The sequence below is a fragment of the Homalodisca vitripennis genome, chromosome 2, assembly GCF_021130785.1.
Source record: "Homalodisca vitripennis isolate AUS2020 chromosome 2, UT_GWSS_2.1, whole genome shotgun sequence".
NCBI lineage: Eukaryota > Metazoa > Arthropoda > Insecta > Hemiptera > Cicadellidae > Homalodisca > Homalodisca vitripennis.
Window position 1 is genome coordinate 138,828,960 of NC_060208.1, and position 25,145 is coordinate 138,854,104.

The following is a 25,145-nucleotide window of genomic DNA, read 5'->3' on the forward strand; positions in this document are numbered from 1 at the left end:
AAACGAAAAACATTTCTTTACATAATATTTATCAGGGACCAAATCATAATTCCAAAGAGTACGATTATTAAAGACTTCAATAATTAACGTAGCAGAAATATTGAGCTACATATATTTTTATACAAATATCGCATACACGTAGTATTTGATTGTGAGAAATATAAATACATCAATTGAAATGTCATTTAAACTTTGGAAATATTATTCAATTCAGCCAAATTTAGCGAATAACTATATCACTGGGAGTAATTCTAATTTATAAAATATAAACATTGTAAAGTAGTTCTTCTAGTATGTACTAGTATAGTCATTCTTATCACTTTCAACGAAAAGAACGGTGAAGATACGTTTGTGTTAAAGACAAAAACACACGTCAAGAGCACCCATTAAAATAATAAGAAATCTAATAGGTAGTTGGTTATCTCAATATTAACTTAAGTTACAATAACAAAGTATTTTATTTTAATCCAACTACGCGTTTTAGTCCATATCAGGCATGAAGGAAATCCAGCGTTTCCTTGAGCGTGATTCAATATGGAATAAGTTAATTTCCTGGAAGAAAGACTTGCTAGTCCTTGGGATTAATAATAATACATAAATTAATTAATACATCTCGAGTATTTTGTTAATACTCTATGGATATTTTCTTAACCAATATCTAATAATTATCATTTCGTTATACTGAGGCTTTTAAGGTATACTTCTGGATGGACAGTCAGAGGTTATACTATGTTTTATTATTCGTTGACTGTTCTTTTTCTTTCTATTTGCGCGACTGTTTCATTTAAAACTCTATGGTGAAATTCCGCCAAATCAGACTTCCAAAATAGTAATTATTATTCGTCTGACTATCCATAAGTCATTCTCTTGTTTTGGTAATATATAATGTGATTCAAAATTAGTTAGGCTTAGAACTTTTCAACTAAAGTTAAACATCTATTGATCTTTCCTGGAGTGGATTAGCTCTTGTTATGTCGAATTATAATCCTAATCCATAGATTCCAAAGTCCATCCAGTTCAGAAGAGGAGAGACCGTTAGACCTATTTCGTTTCAAAACATTATTCAAATAATTGAAAAATATTATTTTGAAACATGGAAAATTGTTCTCGTTCGAGAGCCCAGGCAACATCACCATTAATGTTTGAATCCGATGAAGAAGACTCCTCAGGTATGTTGTTTTGTGCCCTCTTTCTTAAGTGCATGGTTTACTTTAGTTATTTTGGTAGTTCATCATATAATTAAGTTCGTACAAAAAAGGCTTCATCACAAATCTAAGTTTATTTTGTATAAATACAGAAGTATCCAACATGCAGTAACAATTGTATTTAAAATAAATTGGGTTATTAAACATCTAGGTATTAAACTAAGGTTTTATATTTTGGATTTAAAATTTAGGGTAAATTAATTCCATATGTTTAGCTCTAATATTAAGATTGTAACATAACTTGAAATACAAAGTAAAAAATTTAGATTAATGAGTTAAGAAATAAGCTGAGTTAAAGTTAGTGAATTCAGAACAAAGGCCTACTCATGTTGAATAGGCTTTTTCAATACAGACACAATTACTTCAGTGAGTAATACTTGAGCTGGATTAACTTTGATAAGTATCTACATAATGTTCGTAATGATGGCTAGGCCTGCATAAAATATTAGGGGTCTATGTAATGGAATATTGACGATACAGAATAGGCTAATCCCATATTTGATGAAGTTCAACTGCATTACCATATCTTGCCACCAAAACAGTTGAATAGAATGTATTTAACTAAAAATGCCTATAATTACCATTAAAATCAACAAAAAAGAACATTGAGTGTATTGTGATATAAATAGACCATTTTATTTTTATTTGTTTTTTTTTTTTGCTGCAGTATAATAAGCACCCAACATTGAAGTGATCGATAATAATGAATCATCAATATTCATGAGTAAAGAATCCTTGGTACAATTACTTACGAAAAATTACTTTTGTATTTCAAATACAAAAACAAAAAAAAAGCAATAATGTTGGTGAATAAAAAACAATCTAGGATATGTATTTATAAAATATAACAAACAAAACAGTATAGCACTTAATTTTTGCTGTTTTTTGTAGGATGTCTGACACAAATAAAACATGTACATAACCACTGCACTTATTGCAATTACAGATCTCCAGTATTAGTGTTAGTAAGAGGTAATTCAGTAATCTAGTGGTTACCACTAAATTACCTGGATACTGTTGTTTCAGTAACAGCTGGGCCAAATGATTTATTCTCATAACAATTTTTTTTGTTTTGGGTATTTGGTAGCCAGTAACTACCCAGGCCTTTTCGTGTAAGCAATGAGGCATATATTAGCAATGGAAATATTACTAAATAAACTATACAGTGTAACTATGAGATATAAGTAGCCTAGGTTTAGATTAGGTTATCATAAATTTGTTACTAGTAGTACCAAAGTTTAACATAACCTTTATAATAGCTTACGTGATCTGAGCTTGAATTTGGGTACTATCTCGAGAGAAATTATTTCCTTTTTAGCCAGCAATGCAGGGTGACGCCACTTTCCTGACCTTAGATCAAGTCCTAAATCTTACAACGTGATCTGACGTTGGAGAAGTACGATCGGGGAGGTATCTGAAATCAGTAAAATACTAATCAGAAATGCCCCTGGCCTTCAGTGCAGACTTTGGTGTACGCACACACCCTTTACTTCTGGTGAAACAAGAAAAGGTACTTACATATTAACACCACTGCAGCATAAATTTGATAGCGAGAAACTGTTAAAAAGATAATGGCCTCCGGTTCATACCCAAGTACCATTATTTATTTTCTATATTATATAAAAACATAGCTGAACTATAACTATTATTACTTAAATACTTACAATGTTATTTGGTTTGACATTTTGATTTTGTATTATTCAGTTGTTTCTTTTGTCATAACGTATTAATACCACTGCAGCAAAAATGTTGTCAATGCGCCAATAAAGAACAATCTTGTTCTATTATAGCAACCTCTTTGTTTTTACACAGGAACCTTGTTGTTCATATGCACACAAAGTTATCTTTTGGTTTCCTTGTTGTTTGTTGATTTTTAACCCGATTTTTTAGTGCTATAAAAATGCGTAGTTGGTATTTGCCAAAAAAATATACCAGTTCCCCTTACATTTTTTTAAGTAAAGGGTGTTAAACAATAATTAAAGTGTTTTGTGTTCGATTGTTTAGGCATTTTAATCGATAAATTGATACCCCGATACGAATGTAGTGGTGGCTACATACTATACTGCTTTCCAAAGGAAAACAAGATATTTTTTATAAAAAATTCTCATTTTACTCATGGAAAACATGAATACCTTAGTTAGTAGACCTTCAAGCCGAATAGATGTTTCTAGATGGTGGTTATCTGGTGTGGATCCACTGTTTAATATTTTGTAGAGCAGTGAGGAATTTTTAGATGAAAAACAATAGTAAATCATAATTTGTAATCTTATGATTATTTGTTTATTTAAAAAGTAATCAGCTAACTCTGACCTAGGTACTTGTTTTAATATTTCATTTAATTTTTATTTCTAAAATCTATTGTATACTAATAAATATGTTTAATTCATGTCAATCTTTTTATAATTTGATACTGATTAAAAAAAGTATATTGAATAGATAGAATTATGTATTTATTGATGTGTAGGGTATAATGAGTGGACCCGGTTTTTTATATCGAAATTGGCAAACTATATTACTTAATCATTACTATCAATATAATCAATCAATACTGATTAATTATTTTGAACTATTAACTTAAATAATCGATATCAACCGCTGTAAACACTTATTATTTAAAATAATACATGTAGGGTAATATTTCAATTTTACATAAGTAATTTTGATTATTAAAATGGCAGTCAATGTTTGAAAATTACACTACATTGCTTTGAAAGATGATAAGACATGTTTTTCGTGGCTTCAACATGTTGGACTTGTGCAGAACAAAACCCATTATGTGAAATTTGTGGGAAAGAAACAACTGTAACTGTGAGAGGAACAAATATGATCGTCTTCAGTTTTCCTAATTTTTGTTATAATAATTTGTTTGATCACTGTAAATATTAAATTCATATTTTAATTTAAAACATATATGATTATTATTGAGGACTATAGGTACTTTTATATCGATTGATAGTCTAGGATTTGAGATGCGAATATTAGGTATTGATGACTAAATTCTTTGATATAGAAAACCGGGTCCGCTTATCGTACCCTACCCAATTTTTTACTTTGACATCCTAACGAATGTGGTGGTTGTCCAATGCGAAACAGCAGCCATACATTTATTGATTTACCACAACTTTAGGACTATTATTAAAGCTTGTAAGCATGTTTTTTTTTCAGATTGAAACAATGAATAATACTTGTTGCCTTAAAACATTTTATTTTAATATATTCTTCTTGATTTATTCTGGGGAACCATGCTTATGAAATGAAGCTATTTTGAGAAAAATATAAATGTAAGATAGCCATTGTGTATAACATTTCTTATAGTTTTAAAACTTCATAGATAAACTTCATTACACACACATACATGGAGCCGTACTAAAGCTACTAAACAAAAAGCAGTTATGTTCATAAGTTATGAAAAATAGGTGTATGTAAGGGTTAGTCGTAACCTAATTAATAGTTTAGTAACATTATTTTATGCTTACATAAATATTATTTTATAATACATATATTACTTCTCAGGATGAAAAACTAAATACAGGAGTTTACCAATGAAATGAATTTGAAAGTAGATTTTTAGAAAAGAATATAAAATTACTTTTAATTATAATTTATGCAACAAACTTTCATACAAGTGAAATACAAGATATTTTGGGAAGTTTGATTAGCAGCAATGATAACTTTTTGGCGTCTCTAAGTGGCTATAAATTTTATTTTGTTTTAGATAAACTCAAATTTAGGTTCAGATACATAGAATTATAGGCTACTAAATTTACAAAATAAAATGCAATGAGTGCATCAGTTACGGAAAAACTGAATGGATAAAATATATAGTACATTCTTAGTAATTTAGGATATTCTTAATTCACATAAGCCTGCAAATTATTCAAATCTGCCTCATAAGGTGAGATCATTTTCAGGATAGTATTTACTTCAACCACATTACCTAAAATAATATATTACTACTTTTAATAATTTCATCTTTATATACTTTTATTTTCACAACAAATTTTTAGCCTTTCAGACACCAAATATCGCACAAAACTTGACATATTTATTACACCTATCCACAAAATATGACATATTTTGTGGATAGGTGTAATAGGCCTAATCCTATCCAGGACTTAATGGTTTGGTGAATTTGTACTATATTTTAGCTCTCTCAAGAATTTGTTTTGAGACTGTCTTGAATTTTGATCTATGCTAATCTCAAAGGATATTCTTAGTTTGTCACCATCAGTGCTGGACAGCACCAAAGGCACACTAATTTGTTGATGTTCAAAGGCAATAGTGTTAGCCCTTTCAAGTACTAGTTCTTTTTTTGAATTGTTTGAAATTTTTTTGTACTTTTAGTATCTTTATTGTTTTCTGATGAATTTCTGTTCACTTTCTAAACATTTTCTATTAAAAAAAACCACTAATAAGGTAATGTGAAGTGTTTTACATAATTATTTATATTTACAAATTTCTATACTGGCTAGTTCAACTTGCTCAAACTTGATGGCTGATTAAATCTTAATAATTAATCAAACAGATTATAGTAAATTTTGCATTTATTTATTCTAAAACTTAATTATTAGCACTGATAACTTTTCACAGATTACTAAAGTACTTAGAAATCTAATATCTCGCACACAATGCATAACAAATAGGAAATGGGAATGGTTCTTCTCTGTTTTAAATAAACAGATTCTTTGTCACACCCTCAGTAACAAACTAGAGCTTTTGATAGCTCAATCATTCCCCATTCAAATGGAGCATAAACCCCATTCATTTGTAGAGTTTGTTATTCATTAGGTCATTTTATTATGAGCAGAAACACTTTTGTACAAATGAGCCTAATAAGACTTCTGTCTTTATATTTCAAGTGTTGCTTGTTTTGTATCAACACAACAGAATGAAATCATCAATAAAACCAAACATGATAGTTTCATGAAATAAACAATAATTACAATTTTTATCATGATTACTTTACAGATGATGATCCTGCTAATACCAGTAACAAGGAAAATGCAGATGAAAATGTTGACAGAACTTCTGAGCTAACCAAAGAAGAAAAAATTTTAAAAGGATTCCAAACTGTATTGATGGGTATTCCTCCACCTCCTGCTTTCACCGTTCCTCAGTTTGACTCTCGGGAGATCCTGAAGCTGTGGAGAGACCATCAGAAGTTTAGGCTGGTCTTGTCACCTGGCAAAGGTAAGTTATTTAGATATCATAATTTGGTCTACTTTTAGGGTGGTAAAAGTATTCCACACAATAAAAATTTTGTTCACCAAATAATTATCATTTCATGGAAGAGCTAGAGAATGAAACAGGGGATAAAAATAAATTTAATATGAACTCTGGATAATTAACTAGCTATTACAATCTCTTTCATGACAGTTACAATTTGTAAGCATGCTTAGTTAGATATTTGTTTCATGAACAAAACATGAAATTAAATTCTTAAACTAAGCAGTCATGGAAAAATTTCAATATCTTGTTAAACAAGTTTTATTGTTTAAAACGTTAAAAGGGAACCTTTGATGGATTTGGGTAAGAAGTGTGTTTACATTTTCAGTCTCCCCAATGTGGTATGTCAGCATTTGCTTACAAGTGTCTGTTACTAAACATGGTAAGATTTGTGTAATGATGTTGTACAGCAATTCAGTTTTATTTGCAATACAATCTCCAACATGAGATTGTAAACCTTACAGAAACGTTGTGAATGTTTCACTGACTTAGTAGTCCACTAGAAAGAGCTGTAAGAATGGTAAAAAATACCAAATGTATTTTTACACCAAAATAAAGACGCACTTTTGTTAAATACATCATAACTAAATTTTTAAAAGATCCAGACCAAATAAATCCATTAGGGGGTGATGTGGAATGATTTTCAGGGGATAAATGGGCTTTAGCAATTTCCGTGCATTAGCTAAACAGTGCATCCTGTTAAAAAACAGTTAAATATAAAAGTTGTTGGTGATAAAAAATCTAGTGACCATTCCTACCCTAACATCAAAAAGTGTTGAGAAAAAATGAAAATAAGTTTGTTTTAAAATTTGTTTTATGTTAAAAATATATTTTGATTATGGTGAAACTTGAAACAAGTATAGTTTTTATTATTCTAAATATACTGCATTTTTGTATTAATACATATCCAGCCGTCATAATTAAAACTTAGGGTACTTAAAAAATTTAATAATATTTTCAACCGCTTTTTTGACATTTTGTTTGATCAAAAAGGTCCGCTCAAGGCTCTTTTTTGTGTTTTTTTTAGCCTACTTTCAATAAATAAAATAAAAAATGTATAGTTTAATTGAAAAAATGCAAAATATAGAAAAAACCAAATATTAGCATTTTTGATTAACCATTGTATTATTTTTGTTAAAAAATTGTTAATATTTATTTCATTTTAATTTTTTAAATCTCAGTTTGTTTTGGAACACTAAACAAGCAGCTGCTTTATCGTCAGTCAAGTTATATTGAGTAGTGTTGTTAAACAAACCTTGTAATCAGCATTTTACAAGATTTTTAAAACATTAAATACAAAATGTAAGTTAAATTTGAATATTAATCTTAAAAAAGTTTTAATAATATAGTTTGAGAAAAAATATTCTAATAAAGTTATTTTAAATAGATACATTTTATACATATTATTTCTTTTTCAATTTGTATGTCACTTAAGTGACTTATTTTGATCGTGCTTATTTAATTTTATAGATTCACATACATGATGGAAGAGATACCTTCCTCTATTACTTGTAAAAGCCATGATGAAATTTGGTGAAAATTAAGAATCGAGGAATAGGTACTCTTAATTTATCAAACAAACAAAAAAATAATCAGCAGTACAAAACGTTTCAGAAAATGACTGAAGCACACATTCATAATATTAATATGTAATCTATAGATATATTTGATATATACTGATATTTTGATTGCCACTAACAAAATGTTTGAATTGTAGGTAAACAGAATTTGGCAAGGCAGTTGGAGGAAGAAGTGAAGGTCACCCCATGGCCTGAAGTGCTAAATGTGGACCATTGGGATATTTAGTGAGTTGTAAAAAAATGTTTTTACTTAAAATTACACTCTGGCAGCCAACACCGATGTAATTGGAATATTAAGACAGAAAGAACAGACACACATCGGAGCTGGCCATTTTAGGATAAAATTATTTAATTTCAACAACAGCTTTTCTAATTACGAGGTATGGCTATTAAATAACGGGACTGACACTGCAGTGGAACGAGTGCGCATGCGCCAACCAACAATGACTGTGTAGTTTGAGACTTCCTCTTCAGAATGCAGTTAGTCTCGTTTCTGAAAACAACATCGTTTGTGTCATAACCTTCATTTATGTAAGTGTTGTTATTTTGTTTTGCCGGAAAAATGGTTAGCGTAATAATAGAGCAACGAATTGTTATTAAATTTCACGTTAAACTTGGAAAAAACCGCTATCGAAACCTATAATTTACTAAAAGAAGTGTATGTCAGTGAATGTTTATCACGGACTCGTGTTTTTTGAATGGTTTAAGCGTTTTCAAGATGGTCGACAAGACGTGGAAGATGATTTGTGGCCAGGTCGTCCTTCAACGGAAGACAATGTCGAAAAAGTTGCTAATTTCATTCGGTCTGACCGACGATTAAGCATTCGTGCAGTTGCTGAATCTGTAGGCATTGATAAAGAATGTGTACGGCAAATTTTACATGACAATTTGAACATGCGAAAAGTGTGTGCAAAAATGGTACCAAAAATTCTTACGATTGATCAACAAGCAGCTCGTAAAAATGTTTGTACTGACACTTTGAATGCCATTAAAAATGACCCAAATTTATTGGAAAGAATAATAACATGTGATGAATCATGGTTTTTTACTTATGATCCGGAAACGAAGCGCCAATCCATGCATTGGAAGACCTCAACTTCATCGAGAGCCAAAAAAGCAAGAATGAGCAAGTCAAAATTTAAAGCAATGATGATTGTTTTTTTCGACATTCGTGGGATTGTGTACCTTCACTGGGTTCCTGAAGGTCAAACAATTAATCAACATTACTATCTTGAGGTACTTAATAAACTACGTAAAAGAGTAAGAAAAAAACGACCCGAAATGTGGAAGGACAAATCATGGATTTTGTACCAAGACAATGCGCCAGCTCATTCCGCGTTATCTGTCAAGCGATTCCTGACCAAGTAAAGCATCCCAGTGTTAGAACATCCACCTTATTCGCCAGACCTAGCACCATGCGACTTTTATCTTTTCCCTAAGGAGAAATCTGCATTGAAAGGTACAAGATTTGAATCCGTATAAGCTGTTCAAGAAAAAGCGGCAAGACTCCTGAAAGAGTTGACAGAAGATGACTTTCAGCATTGTTTCCAACAATGGAAAATTCGCATGGAGCATTGCAGGGATAGAGAAGGGGTGTGTATTGAAGGTCATAATAAGTAATTATGTTTAAAATGAAAATAAATTTTTTTACAATATCAGTCCCGTTATTTAATAGCCATACCTCGTATATAGTATTTTGCATACCAAGTCATAAAAGTAATAACAAGTTGTACTGTAAATATTCTATTTGTTCCAAAGTATGACAGGAAATAAATTGATTGGAGTAAAAGGTTCAATGTTTAAAATAAATTCCAAAATTGTTCTTATTTAATATTTAGGCAGAATAATTTTGTTATGATATTTTTAGTACATGACATTATTTTGTGCATGTTTTATATCATATGAGTAAAGTTGTTTTGATTGATTAACAAGGAGGTATTGACATGAAATAAAATCTGGATTTTTCTATGTTCCTTATAAAAAGTAAAAGATGAAAATTTTTTTTATTTTATTGGAATGTCATTAGGGGCACCAAAAATATATTGTAGGAATTTAATAATTATTACTATTAAAAAATAAACGTGGAATTTAATGAGAAATCATGAATACTCTGTACATTACCAGTTGTGTAAAGTATTAAAATGATTGTAACTAGCAGCCTTCGACCCTTTCAATGCGAGGATTGAGGTTCTGTACAGCATATATCTGAATCCATGCAGTATTTATTTTATTTTTATGTTTTAGTTTTTTACCTGGATGACAGAAAAATTATTATATGAAAACATTCGCTTATAAATTGAGTAATCTAGCCATCACAAGTAAGAGTGTGTCATGACAGAATTGTCGGCTTCACTAAGGGGTTGTCACTTAAGTTTTGCAGGAAATGTCATATGTTTACTATTTATTTTTATTATTGTTAACCTGTAAACCAAAATAACACAAAGTGAGAATTTACTTATTGCATCTTAAAAGTGAGAATATCAGTAGAGAAATGTTGTAAGTGTTTACAAGAAAAGCATTTGTACAGAAATTATTCATACTAGAAGCACTTAATTTATAGCCATGTAAAGCAAAATAATTGTTCTTTCTGTTGTTGGTATTAATGATTTAGCTTTATGTTATTGCTTTAAAAACAAGACTATCAAAGATTGTTTTGTTTTGTCAGTGTAGAAACGTTTTCTTTTAAAATTTCTACTGTATTTTACTAAATGCAGAATGGTGCAAAATTTGTTAATTTCTACATACTGGAATCTTTTCTTTCCCTTGGTACAATAAGCATTACATCATTCATTCATATAAGTTGTTTTATTAGTGATTTGAGTGTTGTTTACACACACACACACATACGGAGCAAGTACTTTTTGTGATTCAATGTTTATTGAAAAAATTAAATAAGGTTATTGCCATTTATAAAAATTTAATTAATGTAAACAAAAGTCGTTTGACAGGTATATGGTCTTCTGATCATATGTTAGTTTAGTTATTTAAATGCATATGTGACAGACGGCCAAATACAATATAATTGAATCGTAAAAAGTAAGGGCTCTGTAGTGTAATGGTAGCACGTTCACCTGGCAAGTGAGAGATCCAGGTTCGAGTCCCGGCGGAGCAAGTACTTTTTGTGATTCAATGTTTATTAAAAAAATTATATATAATATATACTGTTTGCTAATTAAATAGTAAATAAATATTAAATAGTAACACCCCTGTTAATTAAGGATTTATTAACACTTATTAACAAACAGAGTTAGGTGGTAGGTTTAATTTGTGAATATGCTTGTACAATGATATGAAGAATTACATCTGTTTGTAAATCTTTATTGTATTTTTTTTCATGAACAGCTATAACAAGAGTGCTGTGTGTGAGGAGGTGGAGAGACTCAGTTTACGATACAAGGAGCGCTATGTGGGTTCAGAGACGTCGTCATGCATCAATGCACTGTTTGCCAAGAGTCCTACACGCACAGCCAGTGCGCGCAAGCGCGCCCGCACTCGTGCATGGGGTCATAGTCCTGGCCGCCGTCTCAGCCACTTAGCGCGGCGACGCAACGCATTCTCCTCCGCCAATCTATGCAGTGTTGCTGGCAACAATAATCCTGATAAGAAGATGATTATGGTTGAAATCAAGTATGTATAAATTCTGTATATTTTACTGTTCAAAACAAGGATTTAGTATTTTTACTAATTTAGTAATAGTAACTGAATTATTTTTAAAATTCTAATATGTCAAATCTAATCAAGATGATCTAGTTCTCTTAAAAATTTAATTAAATTTGGTTGAAAGATGAGTTGTTTGTACCTCGAAGTAATTACTACAATTCCAAATGTCTCAACTGGGCAGTTAAAATCAAACAAAATTTACAATCAAACAGTATCTCCCAACTGAGTGGTAAACAGTTTTAGCAAGTAATTTGCACAAGAAATATGATCAGGAGACATAATACTAAGAATGAAACTGGCAACAGATTAAACAACTATGATTAGCTGACTGGCTTTTACTGTAACTACAATATACATGATTATTGTCCCTATTTATTATCCAAAGTACATTTATAGAATTACATTTTTTTTTTGTAATTGAGTTTTTGGTACAAATTTAAAATAGGAAATCATCTAATACTTTTCTGAATTTAATAATTTTTGTTTTTTTTTTATATGTTATGATAACTTGAAAATCATATTATCCAAACATCGGTTTGGTAATCTGGCTCGCCTTTTGGAAAAAGTAACATTTTCCTGAACAATACAAAACATGAATTTATTTAATACGCAACAACGTTATTTTCCATTTGTGGTGGACACAGCTTTTAGGCAGGTGTGGAGAAGAGGCTAGGCGTCATATTCGGACGACTTTGGGTGATATCAATTAGACTCGAGTCACTGACCGAATATGGCCGTTGGGTGCCAGCCCGTGTAATCAGTTTCTACAAAGCAACTTTTGTAATTTTGTATCAATTCAATTGAGTCCAGTAATGATAGGTAAATTTCACAGTTAATGTGCTCAGTACAGGTAAGTGATGGAAGAACCACTCTAAACGATTGATGTCTCTTCACTGCTTTCCTCATGAGTTCATGTTAATTACAAGTAGCTTGAGGTCTCTTGTACAGTTATATTTCCCACATTCTCTGCACTAGTATTTCTTAAGCATAAGTTGGATTTAGATCTAGTTGTAAGTTGCTAATGACCAGATCCTAACATTTAACATCTTCCTTGCTTAAAATTTATTGTAGACAGTGTGATGATTTGGAAGGATAGTTTAATTACTACAGATGGTTATTTGCCACAATTAGGGGTTTCACAACCACAAACATTTCATTTAAAAAACATTCTAAAACAAGATTATATATTCAAGAAAAATAAAACATGGGAAAACATGGCAATGAACAAATCACAATTTACTGCATAAAAAACATTAAAAACAGATTTTTTATCGTTGTTACTCTAACTTTGGTGTCTTAAATTTTTGTTTTAACATTTGACTCCTGAAGAAGAGAGCAAATATCACAGCTGTCAAAAAGTAATTATTCAATCTCACTGTTGTTACTATAATATCCTGACATTGTTACTATGAAAAACTGACAATAAAGAAAGAATTGTGAAGCAGTAAATGAAATTACTTAAAATTTATTTTGAAGTATAATGTTAAAATTATCTACATGTCTTAATATCAGCTGTAATAAAATAATAATTTATCAGGAGCAATCTATGTATAATCTTTTGAGTGTTCACCTATTATAACTGTCTATAAAACTTTACAGTACCACCTTAACAGTCTTTGAAATGTATACTTAAAACATAGTCATCCTTATCCACGAAATCAAAGATTCCATATGGTATAAATTCTGTGATAAGATTGTGATTAAAAATATGTACTTTACTGGTACAGCTTTTGCTCTCTTAGATCAACATGTTTCACTACTGTGATGTGATCACATCTTTATATAATCAGTAGGGATGAGTGATTCAACCTCTTCATTATTTACAAGAATCTACTAAACAATACTTTGAGAGAGACAGAATTAAAAGTATTATTACCATAGGAAGTGTAATTATGACACAGAATCAACAATAATGTTTTAAAAATGTATTTATTTGTCAGTGACCAGTGGGTGTAGACGTACTGATGTTTTTAGTTTTTGCAGTTTTAGGGGATGGTTTTTATGAACTTTTTAACAAAACCGTAGTGCTTCTCTTGTATGTCACAGTAATTTGTCTATATTGTATGGTATTTGTTATTTATCTATTTGAAGAAGAACTCAAACTTCTAACTTTGAAACATTGCACTGCTATTTTTGCGTATTTGTTTATGTCCATAACAATCATTTTACTATTTGAGATCTTTCAATGTCATCATTGAACACATAATCTGTTTGTTAACCTAACCCGTGAATTATAGTATACAGACAATTATTCAGTTTTTATTGTTTTAACAAGTTTTTACCAATAAATTTATTATTTGTATAAATTAATTTGTGCTTTGTTTTTTTTTTCAGAAAAATAGGCAATCGTAGTAAGAAAAAAGGTTCTGCAAAAAAATCAAAACCCACGCCACAAAAAAAGAGCCAAACACAGACCAACACACACAAAAGGGCGTTGTTCCAGAGCCCTGATCAGCCGCCAGCCAAAGATGTAACGCAAACCCCTAACACTCGATGTGTCCTGAGATCAAAACGTAACCTGTTTGCAGACTCCAGTAGTGAAAAAATTAATGAAAACGGGAAACGGGAACGCCCAGTTCCGAAGAGGGTGAGCCCACGGAAACGAGTCAACAGGAGTTTGTCATTCCAAGACCACTCACAAGAGACCGCTCCACATCTGAATATGTCACTGCAACAAACCAAATTTCCAACAACTCAATCTTCTCAGAGCGTTCTCTCTGGGACTCATAAACAGGTTAGAACGTCATGAAAAATCATCTACACCGATTGAAACATTGTTATCAAAATTAATATCTTGAAATATTTTGGTCTTGTTGTAGAGAGCATACTTCAGGCAACATATGTAAAACACTGAAACTGGCTTTCTACTTTTCCTGTGTTGGCAAATCTAGTTTGATTCTTAAAGGTTACTTTAAACTTCTTTAAAACTTGTTGCATTTATTCAAAAGTGTATTACAGTTAAATGTAAATATATGTTTGTGTGTGTATATATATATATATATATATATATATATATATATATATAGTTTTTACAACATGAACTTAAAGAATTTGGTTATGTCATGAAAAAATAAAATGCCTTACACAAAGAAAACAATACAATAACTAGTTTATCGTTATAGGATTTTACTTTAAATTTCAACTTTTGAGTTATTTGGCATTAATTTAGATAGTCAAGTAAAGGCCAATATGCTTTTATGTATCACAGCTCACTCAAAATATGTTCTTTATTGATTATTTATAAGCAAGCTTTTTTTTTTTGAATAATTGGATTTTACCTGTATCATAGAGGATTTGTAGTGTTAGTGTTTTTAGTTTAACATCTGTGGTTCTGCACAGGAAGGCCGGAATATTTCAAGATTTTAATAATGGTATTAACAATAATTTAACATGGTGTGAACCAAAAACCTTAGGTTAGTTCTTGTTAATCTTATACAGGAAATACTTAATGGTGTGTTTAACATTTATTGACCATGATGAACTCTAGAGCCTATGAATACAATTGTAATTATTTTCTGCCCATGTCTTTGCATAGGACTGCACGGTGAGGATCTTGAAAACAATAAATCCATTATGCTTAATGTAAGTTTTTATGGAAGTCATAAGTTGTGGCTTATTTTCTAATACATATTAAAAGGTAGAGGGTATTTTAATTCAGTGTTTGAGATGTAAGCTTTGTACTTAATGTAAATTTACTATAAAACAAGTAATATCATTGTGGCCAAAAAGTATTGTTTAATGCACTTAGGCCTGAGATATATTGTTTGAACTTCGCATGAATATAGATTATTAGTTTCTTGTGATAATACTAGTATTAAAATTATTAGTTGAGATCTCTTTACATTATTAAAAAATAATAAAGCCAAACGGCTTGCAATGATATATCTCATACTGTAGTGCTTTTGTTGTATTAAAGTGCTCTTAATCCAGTGTTTATTATATAATGAAAATTGTAATTAAAAGTATATTTTGTTTCAAACAGGCAAAAAGTTGGAAAATAATTAATTTACAGATTACAAGTACCCAATATTTTAAAATGTAATTTTATAGTATTTAGTACAGTGCAACCTCGCTAAGTCTGATTAGCCAGGACCGTGGCCGATCCGATAAAATAAAAAACTGGGTTAAATGGAAAATATAAAAAAACAATATGTATAAACAATAATTTTTTTCAAACAATTAAAATACACATTACAATAAAGTATAATACAGTTTAATTTTTCTGAAAGAATTTTGTTAATTTGAGTTGATTGTCAATGCTGTTTCCGTGCAGTGTAGCCACGCATCCTTTTCAACAAGAGAAGCTCAGCCAGTGTTGTCTCCTCTTGTTGCTCGAAATATACCATTAACTCACCCAAATGAGATGCTGCTTCTGCATGACTTATAACTGGAATATTTTATGTGTTTTCTTTGCCACTATCCTCTCTGTTATCAGCATCTTTATCACAGTAAGTCGCAATACATGTAGTTTGGTCATCAACAAGAGTACTGTAGTCTCCATCATTGTCAGCTTCCAGACAACTTTCAATATCATTAATCTCAACTTCTGAGCATCCATCAACATTCTTAAACATTCCTAATAACTTCTAAGGCTACACTTCATCAGTTTCTCTCCCTATGGCTTCAATCTGGTTCTTTGGAAAGTCACTCACACTAGGCCATAGCTTATTCCATGACTTGTTTTGACATTAAATGATTTTAGAATGTCCACCACACCCTGTTCTTCTCCTTCAATTAGTTGGCTTAACATGTGTTGTCTGTAGACACGCTTAATAATTACTAAAATGCTTTTGGTACATTAGCTGAATCAGTGCAGTTACACTAGGTATAAAATATTAACTGTGATGTCGCCTTTGACAAGTGATTCAGCAGCCAGGTGTATAGGGACATTGTCAATAAACAAGACTGCATTGATAGGCAAGCCATGCTCATTAAAATATTTCATGACACCAGGAACATAACACACAAAGTCTTTAAAAATCACATTGTCCATCCATACACTCTTTTGGGATTGGTACATTACTGATAATGACTCACGATTTACATTCTTTAGTGCTCTGGGGTTTTTTGATTTTTCTATTAAAAGTAGCAGAAATTTATAGTTGCCTAACGCATTGCTACAAGCCATTATGATAAGATGATCCTTGCTTTTTTTAAGCCTTTGCCGACTCACAAATTTTCTTAGCCAGCGTTTTGCTTGGTAACGTAATAACAGACATCGGTCTTGTTGGCATTATAAATTTGATCTACTGATAAATTCTCTTTCTTTACAAAATCTTCAGTCTTTCTTGAAGTTTTCGCGAGTTACAGTAAGTTAGTGAATACCATGGTGTTTTTTCCAACTATCGAGCCAGCCTTGACTGGCAATTAAATTTGGATCACCATCTGGCAAAAGCTTATTCAAACTAAGAGCCTTTTGCTGTACAATGATATCGGACAATTTTAAAACGTGTTCTCTTTCTGAATAAAACCATATGAACAATGCATCATTGAGAGATTCATTTTCAGGTTTCTTTGCTTTTCATCGATTATCCAAACTGTCCTTAGCCATAATTTTAAAACAAAAACTCTTCTGTTTTTCCTTTTTTTCTTCCAGTCTGAGAAAATAAAAGTTCCAACTCTTAATGGCTACTTTAATGGCTCACACCTTTATCAATTCGTCCCATAGCTTCGAGCCGTTTTTCCTGTTACAATATTTTTATGTTTTGTTGCCATTGTTTAAAAACACAGAAATTTACTACACAACAACTGTACAAACACAAATACACAAACTGAACTGACACAATGTTTCAGTGAAAAAAAATCAGAACACATACACTATAGTGAGTGGTGGCCTGAGCTGAGCAGGTAAGCTATTCCCCTCTCCCCACAAGTTGTTATGCGTCCAGTTGACTCATCGAGTTCTATGAACAGTATATTGGCAAACAAACATCCGTCCCACAACCGTCAGTCTGGGCGGATGACAAAAAGCCAATTTAAAATTTTCCTGAACTGAACTATGTTATCCAGAGATCTGACATTAAGAGGTCCGACAACAAGGTTTGCACTGTACAGTTAATCTGAGTTTGATCATTTTATACAATTTCATACTCTAATAACAGATTTAATTTTGTAACATAGGTCTGTTGTTATGGAATTTTTGTAGAAGAATCCCACTTGATAAATTATACAAAACAATAAGTATTTCATTATAACATTTTATAACTCTGTTGTGATATCTTGTTTAATGACAGTATACAACAAAGTCAACTTTTAATTTAACTACACAACAGTATATTAAAATATTTACAGAGATTCTATTTGCAAAAATGTTACATAATATGCATTGATTTCTATTACTGCTGTGCGTAGATTTACATTTTTGTAAGAATTAAGAATTGTTCCTCTGATTCTTTTTGTATTTTCACAGAAAATGCTATGGGCTGTGACGAACGCTCTACGGGAAGAAAACATGGGGATGAACCATGAGCTATTTCGGCCGTGCATGTCTGTTCTCTTCAAAGCATGCCAGAAGCTGTGGCTGATGAATACGGCGATACGAGAGCAAGAGGGCAGCACTAGTGAAAACATGTTGGCACTGGCTAAGCAGTTTAGTGTTTACACTATCAAACAGATCAACAGTGATCCAACTTCAGAACATATGGCTCTAGTGTGCACAAATATCATAAGACAAGCGGAAAATAATTTATGTAAAACTAAACCTAAGCAAGATGGTGTTAGACAATTACTTTCCAGAAATCCTCTGTCCGAGCTTAGTTGTTCAAAAGAAAATGCAAGTAGTCCCACTAACTGTGAAGAAATTCATAAATCTTCTGTTTGCAAAGAACTAAAAAGTGAAGCAGAAAACTCTAAATGCAGCAGGAATGGAATAATAGGTTCTCCTCTTTTCAAAATGAAGAAAAATAACAACAAAAGTCCTTTGAAAATCGTTCAGAAATATGGGAAATCATCTCAAATAACACTCAGAACACTGAGAAGTACACCTAATAAAATTGATTGTAACAGTTCTATTATAGAATCTAGGACTCCCAAGAAAACTCCATCAAAACTCATCTCTAAATATACAGATTTGCCAAGCACATCAACTTGTGTTACTAGAAGTATGTTGGCTGAAATGGGGGTTAACAGAACAGTTGTCAATTCAGTATCAGAGTCATCTCAAGAAAAAACGCCTTCAAAATCTAATAAGAAGGTTACAAATACACCTAAAAAATCTTCTCGGTGCTCCAGAATTATATTTTCTGATTTGGATTCCAACACTGTAACTGACAGTTCAAAGATAAATGCATGTACAAGTAATAAGAAAACACCATCAAAATGTAGCATACAGTCTACAGATTCTCCAAAAAAGACTACTCGGTGTACTAGAAATATATTTTCTGACTTGGATGCAAACACCGTAACCAATAGTTCAGAGATAAATGCATGTAGAAGTAGTAAGAAAACACCATCAAAATCCAGCATGCAGTGTATAGTTACTCCCGAAAAGGCCTCTCAGTGTGCCAGAAGTATAGGTTCTGATTTGGACGCCAACACAGTAACTGATAGTTCAGAAATGAACCCATGTAGTAAGAAAACGCCATCAAAATCCAATTCAACATTTGCAGATACTCCTAAAAAGTCCTCTCGGTGTACCAGAAGTATATTTTCTGCTTTGGATGCCAAAGCAGTAACAGATAGTTTAGAGACGAATTCATGTAATAAGAAAACGCCATCAAAATCCAATATAAATTTTATAGGCACTCCTAAAAAATCTGTTCGCTGTACCAGAAGCATATCTACCGACATGGATACCAATAGTGCAGAAACCTCCTCATGTGTAAATAAAACATTATCAAACTGTCCAAATTCAGTAAGTATATCAAACTATGTTACCCGAAGCGTGTCTATGATTTCAGAGTTGGAGTCATCTCAAAAGGAAACACCATTAAAATCTATACTAAAGTCCATAAATTCTCCTTGTAGGACTAATATTTGTTCCAGAAGAACATCTGATTCAGAAACAAATCCTACTCCAGATGGATCTGAAACAAACACATACCGTGAGAGGACTCCTTCAAAATCCAGAATTAAATTTATGTGCACACCTGAAATATCAAGCTGTATCACTAGGACCATGTCTTTTGATTTAGAAGTTAAAAATGAAGGGGTAGAGCTAGAAAAAAGTTCAACTAATACACTAGCCCCTTCAAAACTTATTGCCCAAAGTAAAGAATCGCCAATTGTATCAGGTCGTATGATCAGAAGTAGTTTAAATGAAGCTACAACATCAGCACAAACGCCTGAGAAAACAAATGTTCAACTTGAACAAATTAGTAGAAAAATATCTTTTGATATGGATGCTAAAATGACAGCTGATGAATCAGAGATACGAGTCTCTAAAGAAACTTCTAACAAGCTTGACATTAAACAACTAGGCTCATCAAAGAGAATCATACCAACTACAAGACGAATGTCTTGTAATACAGAGATTGATAACAGTGTAAGAATAAACCTGCTACATAGAAGAACTCCTCCCAAAATGAATAACTTACGTAAAGGATTAACCAGCCTTTTGAATCGTAGGACGAGAAGCTTGTCCTGTGACATTCCAGGAAACATTAATAATGTAACTAAGCCTGTATTTTTGAAACCAACTCCTCCGAAAGGTAGTTTAAAGAGCAAGAATTCACCAAGGGACCAGTACGATAGAAAATATTATGGTACAAAATCTGATAGTACAGCTTTCTCTGACATCTGTGTTCAAGATAGTATCAATGTAAGTAACGAGTTATTACCAGCATCTCCAGAGTTTACTTCTCCAATAACTCGGTCCAGAAGTGGTTCTATAAAAATGAAAACTAAAACTGAAGATAATGCATCTATAGATAGTACATTAGTTAGCATATCAAATTCTGACAGCGCTAGTAAGTCTCCAGAATCGAGTTCTCAGATAAATATTTGTTTAAATCATAATACAGATGAATCTGTCCACTCAGAAGGAACTGACAAATGTTCACAAAATGGTGCTATAGATACTTTAAACACTTCTCCATTCATCAAATGTGAGTCGGAAAAATCATTAAGTCAAAGGACGAATAGCTCATATGACGAAACAACATTGAGTAGTTGTGAAAACAACAAAGAAAGCTTGGACTTTACATTAGTGAATAACTGTAACAACGAGACTGTGAAAAATAGTTCTAGTCAAAAACCTCTATTTTCAGTTGAAAATACACCACAATCAGTTGAGATGGCATCAAAGAACCGTATGTTGCACTTGTATAAACTCTCAAATTGTGGTGGTGAGAATGTAGATAATATAAATAATGTGGTACTACCCGACAACGAACCCCCTACACTGGTTCCGCACTGGGAACATGTGAGTGAGTCGGAAGAAACATCCAGTTCACTTCAATCTCCTCCTTCACTCGTGCCCCACTGGGAACAGCCTAGCAGTGGCACAAGCACATCCCTCCCCGAGTCCATCATGAGCCATTGGCAACAACTGACCAACAGTGTTACCGTCAATACTTCTGACAAGATCATGTTTGATTTAGAGGACACTTCTTTTGAAATCACCTTCCCTTCCACAAACGAAGATTCCAGAGCATCTTCCACATGTGTTCCGTTTGACTTTCCTCATCTAGTTGATGATTCTAAGAGTGGCTTCAATGTGGTTTTTAGGAAAAACAGTTTTGATTCGTGAGTAATCATTAAGTTTTAATAATATTATGTATTTATTATTTTTATTGTACCTATTGTAAATAGTTTTTATATACCGGTATAGTTTCTTAACCAACCAATTCTTAATGGTAGTTAATAATTAGATGGTTGATCTTAATAATATGATTTTGCTCAAACGTTTTTGTATTTAGATTTGTTCACAATTTTACCAATAAGGGGTAATTGTTCTTAAATTGTGTGATCAAATTGATTATTCAATGATATTAAGACTTGAAACACAAATTGACTGATTAGTTGTTGAAATATACTTTCTATTGAAAATTATTTATTTTTACATATTGAACATGTCTGTTCCAGCAGATGAATTAGCCTGAATTAATGGGTATTTTTGTCAACAAAAACATGATCTATAAAAGCTTAAGCATGCTTTATGAGGCATCAATTCTCACATTACCTTCACCTACAGTGCTTTCTTTCTAACTAAATGATGAAAGAAGTTCCAGCAGGGGATTCAAATATTCTTTACATTTATTTATTTATTTTTTAATTTTCTTGATAAACCAAGACTTTTAAGAGATGTGGAGAGTCAACTAGCCATGTGATAAATAAAAACTTGTTTAGGATTTTATTTTTGGATAAGTGTATGATTTTTAATGTATTCAAAAATTGTGAGTTTAATCAAGGGTTTTTAAATTTTATTCTGTTATAAATAAAGTACCATAAGTATTTGTGAATATTACGACACGTCCGTTTTCTTTTGTTGCAAATATGCTGCTTTTAGTTAGCAGGCCTATAAAGTTTATTCCTCCATTATTTCCAAGGTCACTGTTGTCCCCACTGTGGTATATTGTGCACCATTACTACACAGTTGTGATATTTACGAGTGCTTACTGTGAGAATGTTAATGTTTTGTTACCTGTATCATAGAGTTTTCTACAGCCTTTGTCGAACTTACTTTGATGAAGGACTGTTGATTTATTTTAAAAACATTGTATATTTTAAGTTTTTGGTCTAAAGGCATCAATTGCACAGACACCACATTTTGTTATTAATTTGTAAAATATTTTAAATATCATAAATGTTTAAACTCTTAGATATGTATAAATATAAACTAAAAATAATTATTGTATATGGTAATTTTATATAATAAATCATAAAATGATTTAGTATATATTTTTTTCTAAATCCCTACTAAAAATATAAAGTCTTTCGTAAAAGTTATGAATTCTTACTGTTAGTGCTATTTTTATAAAGCTCACTGCTTCAGAGTTGAGATTGTTTAGTTAGATATTATTATAAATAGTCATATCTGTTATGGTATTAACTCCACATTAAAAAGGGGTCTAGTTAAACATTCATTATTCTATTATAAATAGATATTTTTGCCATTTTCAGATGAAGTTTAGTCATGTATTTTTTCTTAAAGCAGTCCTTACAAAATAGTCCGATGGTGGCTTTTAGCTTAAAAAAATATACATACATTTCATTTCATTCATCTGTTTTTCAGACAACATGTAAATGAAACAGACAGTAGTAGTGACCTAAGCCATGACATAGCGGGAATAATTGGTGATCAGGAGTAATATGGCAAAATCACGTCAATTAATTGTCATTGGGCCGTTTTGGTACGGGTTGCGCTAGTGATGATGTTTGGGATTAGTATTTTATGAAAGATTTGAAAAGTACCAAACCAAGATGAGATTACAGTGTAGCTCAGGCTTTACACACAGCTGTACAATTGCACAGGAGAATTAGTGCAGATTTCCATTATAATATTTTCACATTTAAAAATGTTCCTTTTATTATATAGATTTAACATCTATAGAAGTCCAAATTCATAAAATGTATACAACAGTATGATGGACAGAATACAAATGCAACTATTAACCCTAGTACTGCAGCCATGCTAAATCTCTTAGATGGACTCTGGTTTTTGTGCATGTTGCAAGCCTTTTTTTAAACAATCCGTAAAAAATACTAAACCTGTTTAATATATACATTGTAGCACATAATTTTTTCTCATGATATGCAATTTAAGAAACAGTCTTGAATGTTGTTTTACTATATATGTTGTCATGAGAAGATGGAGAACCGAGAATAAATTTCTTTACCAACATTTTGAATTTGACCACTTTTTAGCAGTAAGAAAGGTTTGTAAGAACATTTCAAGTAGCAAAATGTGTAGAATATTATGCGGAAAAAATATGTGCTTTATTTTTGAGTAGAAATAAAATTGGAATTTCTTGCAATAAATTTTGTAAGAAAAACGCATAAGTTACAAAAATTGATAAAAGTAGGCTAAGTATTTTTTTGTGTACCTTAAATTAAATGTAAAAATTTAAAAAAAAGGATATTGTTATATTGTGAAAAGAATACCCTATTAGAAAAAACAATATATATTACCATAGTTATGAAGATATAATTTTTTAGGGAAAAAATTAAAATACTGTGGAACCGCACATTTTTTCACCACCATAAAGAAGCTACAAATTATTTAGCTTGTTGCCTATGCTGAATTTTTATATTTTGATTTAAAATATATTCCACATTGGAAACTAGTTAGGTCGAATAAAAAATAAGTAGATAATCAAAATATTATGAATAATAAATGAAATGTAACGGGGCGCTTGTTGACACATTTTTGCTAAAAAAATTGTATTAAGTTTTTTGTACAAATAAATTATAAAATTCTTTTTTCTACAGCATATTTTGTTGGAACACACAAGGTTTGGCTAGAAAATAACTGGATTAGTATTAGCAGAGTCACAGGGGGCCAAGTCGAGTGAGTAGGGTGGATGATCTAAGATGGTGATGTTGTGTTTGGCCTAAAACGTATTTACTAAAGAAAAAGCTTTAAGAGCTGGAGCATTGTCCTGGTAGAGGATCAGTTACTTGTTTTTCCACAAATCGTTCCGTTTTCTCTGTATATGCTCACATAGGGTAGTAAGGATGCTAATGTAGTAATTCTGACTAATTATGTAAATGTAGTCGTGGACTAAGGTTTACTTAGTCCAATCTTTTCAATGTCAACATCAGTTTTTGATAATGATGGTCTGCCAATAAGTGAGCCTCTTTAAATCATTTAAACCACTCATATACTTACTTGTATTCATGGTAAACAGTTGTCATTGTACACTTTTTGTAACATTACTATTGAATTGAATCTTTATTCACACAGACATTCTATTTTTTGTGCAAGTCCATACATATCATAATAATAACTTAACAATTAATAATAACAAATTTAAGACTATTAAACTTAAAATATCTAAAATAAATTATCATATATATGGTATAGCATAAAAGGTCTAAAAAAGAAACAAAAAATAACAATACCAACTAAAAAGCAACCTGAGAATGCGATTGGAGCTGCTGCATCACATCGGGATCTATCCAAGGGCCTCTTGTATACTATAGAAAGCTCTACCAGCCAAGTGGCCCTTATGAACTTTAAATTATTTTATTGTATTTTGATTTCTAATATTAATACTGAGGATCAGAATTAAATACTTTTAGACCAAAGTAAAAAAAAAGAATTTTTTTAAGAATTCTTTTTCCTTAAATTAATTACAAGGTTTTCTTTGTGTCTTATATGGTAAAAGTGATCTAAAAAATCTAAATTACTTCTGTTTGAAAAATGTATCTAATTTTGGACTCAAATAAGCCACCGTAACCCAGTTTAAGAATTTCCTGGGAAGCAGATGAAGATAAGCACCTCAGGGCATAAATTACTGAATTAAGCTGCTTTGCAAGGTAATTTATGTGGGAGTCCTGTGATCTAAGTGGACACCCAAGAACTTACTGAAAA

General features: G+C 31.3%; 1 protein-coding gene across 3 annotated transcripts in view; it reads left to right on the forward strand.

Annotated features, from left to right (window-relative positions):
• The first annotated feature begins 791 nt into the window (after positions 1–791).
• The window catches only part of LOC124354810, a 42,136-nt gene continuing 17,782 nt past the window's right edge, over positions 792–25,145 (forward strand). The window contains exons 1-7 of one of the 3 annotated variants that reach the window (XM_046805534.1): positions 792–1,169; positions 6,174–6,395; positions 8,149–8,236; positions 11,354–11,638; positions 14,006–14,405; positions 15,207–15,253; positions 18,081–18,251. In XM_046805534.1, the coding sequence (XP_046661490.1) occupies positions 1,094–1,169; positions 6,174–6,395; positions 8,149–8,236; positions 11,354–11,638; positions 14,006–14,405; positions 15,207–15,253; positions 18,081–18,099 (1,137 nt within the window). In that variant the 5' untranslated portion in view covers positions 792–1,093 and the 3' untranslated portion in view covers positions 18,100–18,251. Of the gene's footprint in view, positions 1,170–6,173; positions 6,396–8,148; positions 8,237–11,353; positions 11,639–14,005; positions 14,406–15,206; positions 15,254–18,080; positions 22,502–25,145 lie in introns of those variants that run through there. The other 2 variants (XR_006921715.1, XM_046805533.1) reach the window with 2 other exon arrangements.